The sequence below is a fragment of the Piliocolobus tephrosceles genome, chromosome 2 (assembly GCF_002776525.5).
Source record: "Piliocolobus tephrosceles isolate RC106 chromosome 2, ASM277652v3, whole genome shotgun sequence".
In the NCBI taxonomy this organism is placed as follows: domain Eukaryota; kingdom Metazoa; phylum Chordata; class Mammalia; order Primates; family Cercopithecidae; genus Piliocolobus; species Piliocolobus tephrosceles.
The window spans coordinates 118,606,671-118,622,685 of record NC_045435.1 but is presented as its reverse complement, the minus strand read 5'-3'; the positions used below and the strand labels follow the sequence as shown (position 1 = coordinate 118,622,685).

The following is a 16,015-nucleotide window of genomic DNA, read 5'->3' as shown; positions in this document are numbered from 1 at the left end:
TGCCAAAATTATGACTTGTCTCTTTCTTCACATCAAAATTAGAGTGTATTCGTTCTAATCAAAATGAAATATTGTATTATTTCATTTAATCCAAGGTTAAATAATGATATCATTCTGTGATGGTTCATTTTCAACAGAGAAGCATCAAAGTTTCTTTTTGTATGTCTAGTTACAGGAGGCTAATTCTGTTTCACTGTTTACTTGCAGATGTAAATGAATGTACCATTGACAATGGTGTCTGTCAAGATCGATGCTGTAATATAGTTGGCAGTTATTACTGCAAATGTCAAGCTGACCAGAAGCTGGAGGAAGATGGCAAAGGATGTGAAGGTAACAGTTAAGACTGTCTGCTTACTGATAAGGAAAGAGAGAACATCTATGTAATGCAAAAGAGGAGGTTTGTCTTTTATCCAGAGCCAGTTGAAGTGCCTGTGTTGAACCTGTTGTCAAGAGCACAGATCTTCCTCCTCTCATGTCTAGATTACAATATTGTAACCCTAAGAACATTTCAAGTAGCTTATTATGGGAAACATATGATTATACACTGGTTTGGTTGTGTCACGTTCTGATTATGGAATTTCAATCATTCATTTAAATCCCTGAGTAAAGTACATATTTTTTAAAGCATTTCATTTAATTCTAAAGTAAAAATGATACTTATAAAATACTCATATGTTGCTGCAATGCAAATGGAGGGGCACAAAACTAACCACAGGAATAATATTCTTGGTATAGAATTAGCTTTTTGCACACCTCAATTTTCTGTTTCCTTTTAAAATTAATCCCTTCCTTTATTTATTTATTAATTCATCATTTTATTCATTTGACAATCATTGAGTTCCTGCTCTGTATCAGGCATTATTCCATGCTCTGGAGATATAAAAATTAATGAGAAATAAATTATGTCCTGAAGGAGCTCACTGATTAGAAGCTAAGATTGAAACATAAGCCCAAGCCTTACAAAGTGGTGTTTTAAGGCGTTATAGCATGTGGGTAAGTGCACTGGATGCAAAGACATGTGTGTTTGAGACCTAGCTCTGTCACTTATGACTTGTGTTACCATGGGCAAGTTATTTTATTTTGCTAAGACTCTTCCTTCATTGGTAATATTTAGAATAATGGTGGTTTCTAAACCACAAAAGTTGCTGCGAGAATTAAATAAGATAATGCATCTAAAGCACTTAACATAAAGGGTGGTGCTCAAATGATAACTATAAGTGGTACTCTCATTTATGAACTTAGTTGCTGCCTATATTGGGAATGTAATGAAGGACAGAGATTGCTTCCTTCTCTTAATTTCTGAAAGGGAACATAATAGATTAAAAGGATCACTATTACCATGCCTTATAACTATCCTTTCTGAATTTTTTCTATCTGGCCATATTACTAAAATACCTGAGAATTTTATATAGTCAGGCATCTTTGTTTGTTTTAAGATGACAGTAGAAAAGCATTTATTCTAATGTTCTATCATTGATCTTAAAAAATTACATTCTTTTTTTTTTCCCCTTAACAAAGTTAGTTCCTGATGGGGCATATAGGAATAAGTTGGTAAGAGAAAACAAAACAAACAAAATATATCCCCACTGAAGACACCTAAGGCTAGGGCTGTGGGTTTCATTGAGACTACCAAAGGCAAGACAAACTTGTAGGTGTGAATAGGTTGGAAAATGTGTCAGTTTCACTTTATCATTCCCTCCCAGCAGGGCTTGTGCAGGCAGCAATAAGAAGGGCTGGAGAGGCCGGGCACGGTGGCTCAAGCCTGTAATCCCAGCACTTTGGGAGGCCGAGACGGGCGGATCACGAGGTCAGCAGATCGAGACCATCCTGGCTAACATGGTGAAACCCCGTCTCTACTAAAAAAAATACAAAAAACTAGCCGGGCGAGGTGGTGGGCACCTGTAGTCCCAGCTACTCCGGAGGCTGAGGCAGGAGAATGGTGTAAACCCAGGAGGCGGAGCTTTCAGTGAGCTGAGATCCGGCCACTGCACTCCAGCCTGGGCGACAGAGCCAGACTCCGTCTCAAAAAAAAAAAAAAAAAAAAAAAAAAGAAGGGCTGTAGAGGCAGAAACTGTTTAAATTCACAAAGGCAAACCCTAAATTCACCCAGGCTCTTTTTTTAATTCAAGTGCAATAATCTCTATTTCTGGATGAAATTATTTGGCAATGGTGATCCCAGTACTGATTCAATCTCAGAAGAAGAGTTAAGGACTGCATTGTGTTCAAGGTAAAAGTGGGATGATGACCACTGAAGACAACATGGTCTGTACTATGGGAATAGCGTTTGCCATGAGCCCTCCCTTCACCTGACAGGCAACAAGCTATGTATTTCTCTTTGACTAAGTAAGTATTATTATTGCTGTATCATCATTGTCATTATTATAGATACATTTGAAGTACCTATCACAGCAATTTGCCATTTTTACGTATAATAATTATTTTTATAATAGCTATTAGGCTAACAAGGCATGTTAGACTTTGCACCCACTAGTTCATTTACTTTCACTTATCTCCTATTTTAACTGAAGTTAGTTACTCATGGTCACTCATATAAGTGACAAGGTATTTAGAGAAATGATTTCCATGGTTTCATTTTGCTGAGTCCATTTGCACAAACTGAATACAATTAAGATCAGTGTTCATATGATAAGGCGTGGTTCTTTCCCAGAAGATATCCCCAATCTAATTGACAGTACAAATGTATAAACAAGTACAGTGCTGTGTAAGAAGTTACAGAACAGAGGTATTAGTGTATGTAACATGAAAGGGAAGAGAGTGTAAGTAATGGGCCTAGAAATAAGGAACAATAGATTTAGAATCAAGAGTATGATAATCAAGAATCCAGAGTGTGATATAATGAGGTAACATTGACTTCCTACTTGTCCAGGACTGGGGATGGTGGTATGGAGTAGAGAAGCTCACCTGCAAAGAACCTGTTCTCTCAGTCTCATTGATGTTAGAATCATTTTTTCTTTTCATTTCCTTAAATGACTATTTGCTAGAGATGGTACTGCTAGAGATTCAGCTTGCTTGATTGTTGAACATACAGTCATCTCAGGTTTATTAATGTATATGATTAAATAAAACATAATAGAGATCATTTTGATATCCAGTGCATTCTAAAGCCATTGCAAATGAGCATTCATGTGAGTGTAGTAATGAGTCATTCATGTTTATTTACTGGCTGGTAACAGTAGAGGTCAGTTGGTTTCAAAGGCCATTTAGTTGAATGCTACAGCATTGAATTAAATAGTCATTTAAAAATGCTTTTACTTTGCATTAATATAAATTGAATTTAACTTATTTGAATTGTCTTTTAAAATATAGAGACCAGCATTTTAATGGGCATTTGTTGTACTATTTAAATAAATCTAGGCTGGGCATGGTGGCTCACACCTATAATCCCAGCACTTTGGGAGGCCGAGGCAGGTGAATCACTTGAGTCCAGGAGTTCAAGGCTTCAGTGAGCTGTGATCACACCACTGCACTCCGCCTGGACAACAGAGTGAGACCCTGTCTCTAAACAATAAATGACAAATAAATAATAAATCTAGAATCTGCCCTTAAGTGGATGGAATTTAAACATTTATAAACAATCTTGTTAGTTAATCTTAGTCTTTAACTTTTCCTCTAAAGAGGTACAAACTTGAAGGCTCTTGATTAGCTAAATTTCACTGGTGTCCTCTTCTTTCAGGCACAGCACTGAATCTAAAGAATGTTTTCTGATTCATATACAGATTGATTCTTACAAGATATAGATTAAATAAACAAATGAAGGGAAAAAATGCCTTCCACTGGATGCTGTGGGGGATATTCAAATGTACACATAGTGTGTGTCAAGGATCCCCAAACCTTGGGCCACAGACCAGAGCTGCTCCATGGTCTGTTAGGAACTGGGCCACACAGCAGGAGGTGAGCGGTGGGTGAGTGAGCAAAGCTTCATCTGTGTTTACAGTTCCTCCCCATCACTCACATCACCACCTGAGCTCCACTTCCTGTCAGATCAGCCATGATATTAGAGTCTCATAGAAATACAAACCCTACTGCTAACTGCACATGCAAGGGATCTAGATTGTGTGTTCCTTACAAGAACCAATGCTTGATAATCTGTCACTGTCTCCCATTACCCCGAGTTGGGACTGTCTAGTTGCAGGAAAACAAGCTCAGGGCTCCCACTGATTCTACATTATGTTGAGTTGTATAATCATTACTTATCACAATGTAATAATAATAGAAATAAAGTGCGCAGTAAATGTAATGCACTTGAATCATCCTAAAACCATCCCCCTTACCCCGGTCTGTGGAAAAATTGTCTTCCACAAAACCGGTCCCTGGTGCCAAAAACATTGGAAACTACTGGTTCATACACACACGCATACACACACATGCACATATATATAAACATAGATCTATATATAGATCTATATAGGTGCATATTTGTATGTATATGTATATATATTTTTCTATTGAAAGGATGTAAATTTCTTCTTTCATTTGCTAGTGTGAGTGATTATTTTTATAGATTTTCAAATATGCAACTATAATTGCATTTCAGAAAATAATCTGGTATCATCATTTTATTTGCTATTAAAGTCAATTCTCTATTATTTTGTTTAGGATGTTGTATCCACAACTATGAGTGCAATAGGCCAGTACTTTTTGTTTCTCATATGTTCTTTATGGCAGTGGCTCTCAACCTTGGTGATTGTGTCCCCCAGACGCACTTGTCAGTGTTCAGAGACACTATCGATTTTCACAGCTGAGGGGAGTAGGTGCCACTGGCATCTAGTGGATGGAGGTCAGAATGTTGCTAAACATCCCCTTCTTCTGTAATTCTGATTATACTGTTTCAGGTTTCAACCATTTAACTTTATGTTTTAGAAATCTCATTTTTCTCAAATTTGTAGATTCTTTTCTGTATGTGTGCTCATTTATATAGTTGTATTCTTTTCTTTTGCTATTTCACATATAAGCCTTCTATATTCATCTGGGGTCCTTGTGGAAGGTCTAAATCTATTGTTCCTTATTTCTAGGCCCATTAGTTACACTCTCTTCCTTTTCATGTTATATACACTAATACCTCTGTTTCATAACTTCTTACAGAGCACTGTACTTATTTACACATTTGTACTGTCAATTAGATTGGGGATATTTTCTGGGAAAGAACCATGTCTTATCACTTTTTCATCCCCAGCTCACAGTTGTCTAGCACATAGGGGAATTCCATAAATGCTTATTGGATGAATGAATACCCATCATCCTTTCAAACATAAATGCATACAAGCATACAGTCAATATGCCTTTTATTCATTTCCTTATCTACAGATTCTAATCATGCTGGAATTGTCACTTAAAGTTCGACTACTTAAACTATTTGGTTATCAGTATTAGTGTAAATATTTGCTGATAACAAGTCATTTGAAAGGGAAAATCACATTTTTTTTTTTTATTTCTGGGGAGCAAATCAAAGGCTTTTGGTATACTTTCAGCTTTCTGAAAAGTTTCTTCATATGACTTGTCTAAATTATTGGTGCCACAGCATAAGTAGTGTGGCTATTCAAGCTTGGTAATCTTGTGGTGTCAAATAAATTTTCTAAATGAAATGGTAACTAATGTTACTATACATTCTAATACATTAACTTGCAAAGGTAGTGAACATTGTTTGGACATCTGAGATAAATTCTTCTATTTGAGAGAAATAAGTGAACATATGCTATACATTGATAAAGGTGTATTGTTTAAATAATTGATTGTTAAAATATTTTAAAGTAATTTTAATGATATTTTGGGTCATTTTTTTCCTAAATTGTATTGCAAATGATTTAGTGAATAAACAGATAATATAATTCAGCATGCCACTGTGGTAGAATTACAGAATATTTGAGCTTCCAAAAGGCTTCTATAGTTGGAATTCCAGGGAAATTAAATGATTTGGACAAGCTAACAATGCTAGTTGATGAGCAAAATGACACCAGAAACCAAACTTTCTTATTTGTTATCCAGTGTCCTTTCCTTTTGATGTGATTAATGGACAGCATGAACTGGATGCAGACTAGTCTGACTGTGGGGTCACAGTGTTGTGGGGGTAGAGAGGCCCTCAACTCATAGAAGCCATGATTGTCAGAGGAGGGAAATTAAGACCCTGAGCGATTGACTGATTTCCTCCAAGTCCTAGACAATTTATTTGTAAAGCAGAGAACAGAAGCCAGTTCCCCTTTTCCCATTTGTCATTCTTCTTCATTGAAAAATCAGTCTGGTCAGTAAACATGTATTGGGTAACTATGATGTGTTCAGCACTGTGTTGGGTAATTTGAGAATACCAGATTAGTACAAAATATGGTTATTTCTTCACAGAGTTTCAGTATCAGTAAGCATCCTGAATATAAAATGATTATGTGATATTTTACATGAAAGTCAAGTAATTATATTATATCTTTGAGAGTTCACTCAGGCTAGCTCTTTGCCTCCAGGCAGCATGGTATCTAAACCAGCTAGTTGTTTACCCTAGTATTAGAGATCTCTAAGGCAGGACGTCTGTTTAATAACTCTTGTGATCAGGAAAGTGTTCCTTATGTGTAACCTATATTGCTCCTGTTTAAGTTTAAGCCTGTGTGTTTTATTTTCTTCTTAGTTCAGAGACACTTAAATAATCAGTAATTCTCCCCACACTTACAGCACACTAATGTGTAGTTGTTCAACTTAGTAAAAACATGTATTGTGCCAAGTATAGTCCGTTGGCACTTGAAGAATAAAATACGATATATGTGTGTGTGTGTGTGTGTGTGTGTGTGTATATATATGTGTGTGTGTGTGTGTGTGTATACACATGCGTATTTATTTTGAGTTTATTAAGAAAACTTGAAATCATTATGAAGAATTTTTCTACTTCTGCATGTTGCTTCTCTTAATAGTCACTTATAAACGAACTCTGGACCTCTTTCTATTGTTGTTATGGAGCATGCAAAGTAATAGCAATTACCTGGCCTCCAAGAGCTAGGCAACTATTGGAGTGGTCAACTATTAGAATTGCCAACTATTGAAATTTATACAGATGAATAATAATTTGGAAAAAATCCAATATAGTCTATCCACATATACTAAAGATTGTCCATTTTGAATTTATAGAAACACATTTACAATACAGAATAATTACATTTGAAAGACTTGAACCACTTAAAATGTGCGGGATTTATCTACTTGATTCATAATTGTATGCAGAGATTTTTTTTCTTATTATTCACCAAGCATGTATCAGACCCTTACAGTGTGCTGTGTGTCAAACAAAGAGCACAAATTTTCAATTCAAATATTGACTCTAACATTTACTAGCTGTGAGACTTAGAGCAAGTTATTTAATATCTATGAGCTTTCCCTTCATCTGTAAAACCAGAATAATAATGCTGAGCCTTATATAAGTTGAAAAATCAAATAAGATGTGGTTTGAAAGCATGTCGATGGTAGGAAAACCTTCTTTCCCCTGTTTTGTGCTCACCTAAACAGGGATTGTTTATTAGTAACATTCCTGACCTCTGTCTGCACCTCACATCTCCCACTGCCTTCTTCCCAAGAGAAGAGGAGTGAAAATACCTCACTGCTGAGTTTGGGGAAATAAATTGGTCTGTTGAGTTTAGCTCACATTCATATTTTCTCTTTGGGGCCTGCAAATGCCTGCAAAAAGTGACCATTCTGGTCTGCTGCTCTGCTTAAATATAAGTTTCACCAGGCCAGGACCCCACATGAGGAAGACAGGTTTTCCATCTACACCTGGGACCAGGTGGTAGAGTTTGTCTAATTCTGCATGCATTTTTAGGAAGCCCATTGTTACTGCACCCTTACATTCTATTATCCAGTTTTAATTTTAACAAAAATAAAATGGATATTTTGTCTCCATATGACTATTTTGAATTAGATCTCAATTAATTCAAAATTCAGGCTGGCAACATGAATTTGTTATTGTATCCCCTCAAAATAGTAACACTTTATATTTGCCTAATGCTTAGGAAATTTTATTTCTCTCCAGTTTTTTTTTTTTTTTTTTTATTTCCTCCTATGCTATTTGTTGTTGAAAATTTTAAAAAATGTGCAGTATTATCTTTTTCTCTCTCAGGAGTTTCCAGTTCAATAAAGGAGATTAGATGGATACACAAACAGCTCTAGTGTAAGATAGCAGCAGTAAATATAAGGCAGGCACAAACAAAGTGCTATGAGAATTAAGAGGAGAAAAAGATAACCCACTGGGTTATCTTTATCAAAATGAGCTGAAAGGAACCGGGACAGACACTGATCACTTAGCCCTGGGACTGAACAACCAACCTTCCATTTCTTTAATTTCCTTAATAAAATTCCCTAGTGGAGTTCTGCCCAGTATGACTTGTCCTGCTGTCTCTTGTGTCTCCTGATTGACGCTGAAGGGCATCTCGGATTTTAACAACAAAGCTACTACTGCTGTTCCCAAGACATTCCTTGCAGAAATTTCTGAGAGAATTCTTAAATATATGTGTCTTTTAGACTAGAATGAAAACACATACAATTCAAATCTGAAACTCTGTTATGAAAATGGAAATCAGCTTTATTTATATTTAAGCCAGTCTTTTAAATAAAGTCCATCATTTCTCCCCCAATAATTTTGAGTAATCACTTCAGCACCTCTGCTTTCAGCTAACACTTAACTATAGTCAACAGAGTATCTAGAATTGAGAGGAGCTGGAAGAGACCATAGCTGATACAGATTCCCCAAGATGAGCTGGCTCACTTAGCAGATTTCATTAGGAGCGTGCAGATTTATGACAGTTATGGCTTCTACAGGTAGTGCCAAAAGAGGCAGACAAGAAAAAAATTAGGTCTTAGAGGTCTGTAGCTGACATGCAAGACATCAAAAGGCTTCTTATTGCCTCAGCAGCCCATGCCACTCATTACAAAAACAATGAAGTAGAAGCAGCCAATCAGGGCAAATGGCTGTGTGAAGGTGTCTGAACGTGGTAAGCAGCAAGATACCTCCGTACCAAAATTTGGCTCATGGTCCTTAAATTTTACTGTAAATTGGGAAGCATAAAGTATTTTATATTCTGAAGAATAAAACTTTTAGTTTCATTCACAATTATTTTTTAGTTTCTCTGTTTAGTAGTCTTAAAAATGAGCCAATATTTTTAAAAGATTGTATTATTATATTTATTTCCCAGAAATATTTTCCAGTGGATGCATCCTGTCTTGAATTCTTCAGATGTGTGTTTGCCTTCTAGGTATTTTTTAAATTATAAAATCATACCCACCAAAAGATCAGTGTGATCCTGTATTCCGAAGCATGATCTTTTTGGACTTCTGAAATGTAGAGGGTTGGTTCCTGCCCTTACAAGATCCATATTTCTTTCTATTACTATCATAAAAGTAGTTATGGATGAATGACTTTTTAGTTTTCTTGCTATAATAAATTCCTTCATCAATTTTTAAATAATGGAGATTTATTTTTCTTGCAATAAGGACTTATTAAGGGAGCCTATGAATACATACGTATGATTTTTAAGCAGGAAATAAGTCAGTTAAAATTGACTCGTTATTTTGCTGCTATTGACTTTCATATGTTTGTATTTTTAGTGGCCTTCTGATGACCAGTCACCCTCAGCATATGATATCATAGAAAGAAATGAAGCTACTCATTTCTGAAAAAAAAAAAAAAAATGTACTGTAGTTCATAAATTCAAGTTACTTTCTGTTTTTATTATTAATTCCAATTCTTAGTTTATTAACAGGCCAGGTCTGTACTTCCTTGAATTTAATTTAGATCATAATAAAAGGATATCACTCATTTTGTTTGTCCCAATGGATGCAATTTGATGCATGTATTCTACATGTATTACTGGTAAACCCAACCTTCTGAGAGTATGCATATTTATTTGTATTTTTACTTTATATCTTCTCTATGAGTATCTCATTGGTCAAAGTATATTCCTAAGAATAGTAATATTGTAAACATACAGAATTCTTTATGCTATTACAAATACAAATGTCTTATATTTTACATTTCCTATAAATTGGAAAGATATATGAAAAGAATCTGGAGAATTTTTCTAAAAAGTGTTGTTCTCATTTTAATAAGGGAGATAGCAGGTCTCTGACATTGTATGAAATCACAGGCTTTTGTGATTATTTATCAAAATACACAGAGTAATTGATTATAAATCAATTATTGTCATTCAAACATGATTTTTAAAGTCTATCTCACAGAATGAGAAAGGCAGTTGATGTTGTATAAAACCATTTGAAAACACTCAAGTAACAGACCCCCTGAAGGGCACCGCATACTGTAGGAGGTCATTGCTGGCTAGGAACACACATAGGAAGGGAACAGGTGTTAGCTTTGCTTGGTCTCAGACTGGCACTGGGTCCTAGTGGCTCCCATTTCAGGGTTGGGAGAAGGGCAGAACTAAGATGCCCTAGGTTTCTCTCTCTGTGTGGGCATGAGAGGTCTGGGAGAAGGGCAGGAGAGAGGAGAGACAAGAATAATCATGTAAAGGAATGCATTATATACATATATATTTATGCTGTATCAAACACATGTTTCTAAGTTATCAAGTTCTCTAGTTCTGACAAGCTTACTGAAGTGGGACACTTCAAATCTTATAGCAGTCTCAGCAATAGCATAAACCATCCAGATGAGATGTACAAACAAAATGTCTTTTCTCTGCTTCATGTATATTTAATAACTTTTTAGCATAACTAAGATGACCCCTGTGGTAATCCATCAAAAAATGTAGACAAGAGTAAGAAAAAAATTGTTTATAAATTGCTTTTCATTGGTGAGAAAATAAGTTGATTTAAAATCATCTGTTGTATAACTTTGAACAAGTGAACTGGAAGCTTCTGTATTTAAATCTTTGATCTATTTATTTTTGTATTTATTTTAAAATATATTTATATCTATATTTATTTTTCTGCATTCAAATCTTTTGTAATTAAATTTTCTGTATAACTATATAACATATTTATATTTATTTTTAAACATATTTATTTTATATTTATTTTTCTGTATTTAAATCACCGATCTATTTACTTTTATATCACTTCTTTTATTTTAAATAATCATCACATTTTGGTGGCCTGACTGAGCTTTGGAAAACAAATTAAAACTGCAGCTAGGAAAATTAGGTTAATTATAATTCATTAGATGCTGTCTTTATTAAAAGTGAATTGATTTAATCCCTATACATAAAAAAAAAAAAAACCCTAAAGCATGAGAAAGCAAAATAACTGTGTAAAAGTTTAGTGTACTCAACAATTAGAAGATACTACAGTTCAGTCCTTAATGTGCATATGAATCACCTTAGATCTTGTTAAAATGCAGATTCTGATTCAGCAGGTGTGGGATCAACCTGAGAATCTGCATTTCTAGCAGACTCCTGGGCTCTGCAATGATGCTGATCCAGCGGCCATACTGGGTAAAAGGGTTTTTGTCAGCTCATTCTTGCAATGTGTCAGATAATTACTAAGCATTTGCTAATTATAATACAGCCATAGAGAAGGGATACAAATGTGGTGCCTGCAATTCTGAAACATTTTAAGCAACCGGTTTGTTGAGATAAAATTCACAGCCCATACATTGCATCCATTTAAATTGTAAAATTCAAAAGTTTTCAATATATTCACAAATACATGCAATCATTACTACAGTAGATTTTAGAACATTTTTATCGTGTCAAAAAGAATCCCTATACATTTTAGGATCACGTCCCTCCACTCCCATCACTCCTGTAGCCCTAAGCAACCACAAATTCACTCTGTCTCTATAGATTTCTCTATTTTGAACTTTTATATAAATGGAATTATATAATATGCAATGTTTTGTGACTGGCTTCTTTCACTTGGCATAATGTTTTTAAGGTTCATCCATGTTGTATCAGTACTTCATTCCTTTTTGTGGACAAATAATATTTCATTGTATAGACATACCACTTTCTGTTTATCCATTTGTCAGTTGATGGACATTTGGGTTGTCTCCACGTTTTGACTATTATGGCTGATGCTACTGTACACATTCACGTGCAAGTTTTATGTATAGGTAAGTTTTATTTCTCTTGGGTGTATACCTAAGAGTTGAATTGCTGGATTATATGGTAACCATACCTTTAATTCTTCTGAAGCTTTTAATTTAGATACATAGAAAGATTTTAATACATAAATATTAATATATGTATGCATATAAACACACTGTATCCAGCAATTGCCTTCATGAAAAAGGATCACTACATGCTAAATCTCTCTTAAAACAAATCAGGCAAAAGGGGAATCGTTTCACTTTGTTTAACACGGGGTTCCAAACATGTTTTTCAAACGTGTTTGGAAATCTTTGAAAAGTAAAATGTTTAAAACTCAAGGATTTCGTATTTAGTAGAGAGCATTTTGAGAAATGGCTTAATTGTATATTCTGGAAATCGAAAATTTATTGGATAGGGTAGAGAGTATATTCAGGGAACTAGTGGATGACTTATTGGGGCTAGACAGAGGATAGCTTCAACTCAATAGGTAAATCCCATAGGTAAGTGGATAGGAATGTGGTTTCTGATGGAGGATATCTGAGTAGAGGAATGATAGGGTGGTAATTTGATTTCTGAAAGTTGTTCTGGGCATGATTCATACGATGTTTCAGAAAGACAAAAAGACATGGAAATGGCAGGGATACGATTTATGGTCCAGTGAATTTGCCTAGCTATTAATATCCATAAGTTGTATAAAGAGGGAAGAATTAATTAATTCTGATGACACAATGGACCCAAGGGAAAGGGGACATACCAAAGTCTCTTTAAGTAAGATGATGAATAATAATAAATCAATTATCGATAGCAAAAATGGCAAATGCAGTGTGATAGAATAAGTGCATCTTTAAAAGCGCTAAACAGAAATATCACATTCCAACCAGATGTATCTATACGAAATTTTCTAACATTATAGAAAAATGATTATATAAAAATGACGAAGACGTATTTATTCATCCTTTTTTATTTGAAAATTAGTACTTGATTTCTGTGTGTGCCCTGCCATAGGTTTGGATGGTGCCATCTGGCAGAGCCTGCTTATTATCTTCATTATGAACCTACACTTCCTTTTTATGCTTGTTTCTATTTCCCATTAAATCAAAAGTTATGTCAATTTCAAATTAATGAGAAGTAAGTATAAAGATGGAAACTTCCCCTCAATATTATTATTAATTATGCTTTTGGAGCATAATATTTAGCACTGCTCAAATCTGGTTGTAAATAAGTTCTTTCATCAATGAGAGGACCTGTCTTTACTTTTTCTCCTGTTACTATATTTACTGTTTCCCTTTTGTTGGATGTCATTGGAAAATGAAGTTGCCAGATGGTTTGCAAAGAGAAGTGAGCAACGACTTCTCTTATTTTAAAAATAAGTTTCTTTATATACAAATAAGTAAGCAAGCAAACAGAAAAGAATGTTTGCTTAAAAAAAGGAAAGAAAAAATTGCTTAAAAGATACACAGAGACACACTCAGAATCTCCAAGTGTTAGTTAGCTGCTTCTGTTTTTATCAGGGTGAATATGCCATATAGGGGTAATAGTTCCTAAATTAGGTAAAAATAGGGATCTCGAGGAGCCACACATTCTCAGCATAACACACAGCATGAAGACAGCCCCCTGGCCAGCCTTTTTCCTTCAGTTAAAGCTATTCAAGTCTTCATTTTTACAAGTAGTACTCTCTGTTATCAAACCAGGTTCACTCTTTTTGTCCACATGATTTTAGGCACTATGAAGGTCACTAATGTAGGCATTATGAAGCCTTAGTGATTTCAGATTCACCACCATCTCTATAACCCAGAATATATCTCTTCCCTTCTCTGGGCCTTAACTTACTCATCTATAAAATGAGACATTAGGAATGGAACATCTTCAAAGTCTCTTTCAGGTTGTAAATGCCATAATTCACAAGCATAAATCTACAATTTTAAGTGTAATTAAAAAGCTGGAATTCTGTGCAAGAGGCCAGGAAAAGACTTTTAGAGGTTATAATGACCACATAAAAACTACTTTTCCGAATCTTATAGCTAACACAGAGAACCTATGGTATCTAGTAAGATATGAGATTATATCAAATTAGAGGCTATAAGAGAGCAAAGCAAAAGCAGCAATTAAACTTTATCATACATTACAGCAGCCATGGATTCTACTTGGCTTTTTAGGCACAGCTTTAAGGTAACCTTGTTTTCCATTTGGCTTTCTTTGTTTCTGTGTCTCTCTCAAAAACATTTCTTAGATTTCCCCAGTTGTATCCCAGTGTTAGACACCTACCTTGTATTCAATATATTCATGTTGAGCTTATTGTCATCAATTATCCACATCAGTAGTCAGTTTAGAGCAGATTTTAGACAAGAAAATAAAACATTATGTGTTTTCTCAAATAATTCTTTGATTTCCTCATTTTTTGATTGAGAGGAATAGCTTCAGTCTCCAACACTTCTACAAAAAATATATTCACATATTAATTTAAAGTGCTAGTTATGGGCTGGGTACAGTGACTCACACCTATAATCCCAACATTTTGGAGGCCAAGGTGGGTGGATCACCTGATCAGGAGTTCGAGGCCAGTCTGACCAACATGATGAAACCCTATGTCTACTAAAAATAAAAATTAAAAAGTAAAGAAAAGAAAAGTTAGCTGGGCATGGTGGTGGGTGCCTATAATCGCAGCTACTCGGGAGGCTGAGGCAGGAGAATCGTTTGAACCGGCAGGCAGAGATTGCAGTGAGCCAAGATCACACCATTGCACTCCAGCCTGGGTAACAAGAGTGAAATTCCGTCTCAAAAATAAATAAATAAATAAATGAACAATAAAATGCAAGTTAGGTTCTTTTTTGCCCAATAAAATGGTTTGCATTTGCTGTGCTGGTTCTCAGAAAATAAATTTTAAATTATGAAAGTTTATATGATTTTGTATGATATATTTTTATTTAACAGAAGTGCTTATACAAATTTTATCTTTGTGTTTCTATATATACTTCACACATACTCTGATAATTAAGTTCATAGTTATAGATTATTAAGCTTATCAGAACTGAGAGGTAGCAGTTATACTTTTAAGGGATTGGTGCTTTTAAAAATGTTGTACTTCATAGGTCTTTTCTAATGTGTATGTGTACTGGCCTAAGTGAGGGAGCCAGTAGGCTAAGCTCAAGAATTTGGAGAAAGAAAGAAAATTAGATGTCCTTTAAAATTCAACACAAAATCAAGTCGAGGAAAATAAGGAGAATTAATTCTGTTCTCAGAGAGGCTTAAAGAGCCTAACTATAATCTGATGCTATTCGTAGAGCTTAAGAAAAATCCTGGCAATCAAGTGTGGTCAGATACAGAGATGCACAAAGAGAAAAACCCATCCAAGAATGCCCAAGAAAGATGAAGCCTTAACCAACAGACTTTGAGAATCCCTGTCCTATGTGCAAATGAATGTGTTAGGCTAATTTATCCCATTAAACAACAAGTTTCATCTCATTGATTCCATTTGTTAGATCTCTGTGATAGCTTATATTATAGTTCCTGTATCAGTCTGGGTTCAATCAGGAGAGTAAGAAACTGCACAGTAATTTGAACATGGGAAGTTTAATATAAAGAATTAACTATAACAGGAGGTTGGAGTAATAGGGAACTGGCCTATAAGAAATAAAGAGAATGCTAAAAAATACGGGATTTCAACTACTACCTTCTAGGGGTGAACTGATTGCATTTCACCCAAAGAAGAGACTCCCCCAGGGCTGAGATCCAGACCTAGTTGGAAAGAGTGCAACCATGGTTAACTGAATGGCAGAGAGGTTACTGTGTTGCCACACCAGCAGAACTTGGAAATCTGGCTTCTGGAACTTGCCAGCAATCTACAGTCTAGGGTGTAGGAGAAAACTGTTCAAGGTAAGTTATCTTTTGCCCAAGGGGAGAGTCAGGGGAAGTTGCTGGTCATTGGATGCTGCTGGCCACCGGTGACTGCACAAGTCAGGTGCTAAAGAAACTACATGTGCTGCAGG

General features: G+C 35.2%; 1 protein-coding gene across 1 annotated transcript in view; it reads left to right on the top strand.

The window, feature by feature from the left end:
• Positions 1-16,015, top strand: part of LOC113224940 (EGF-like and EMI domain-containing protein 1) — a 608,761-nt gene that overhangs the window by 420,958 nt on the left and 171,788 nt on the right. The window contains 1 exon segment of the mRNA XM_031935244.1: positions 208-330. Coding sequence (XP_031791104.1) covers positions 208-330 — 123 coding nt within the window.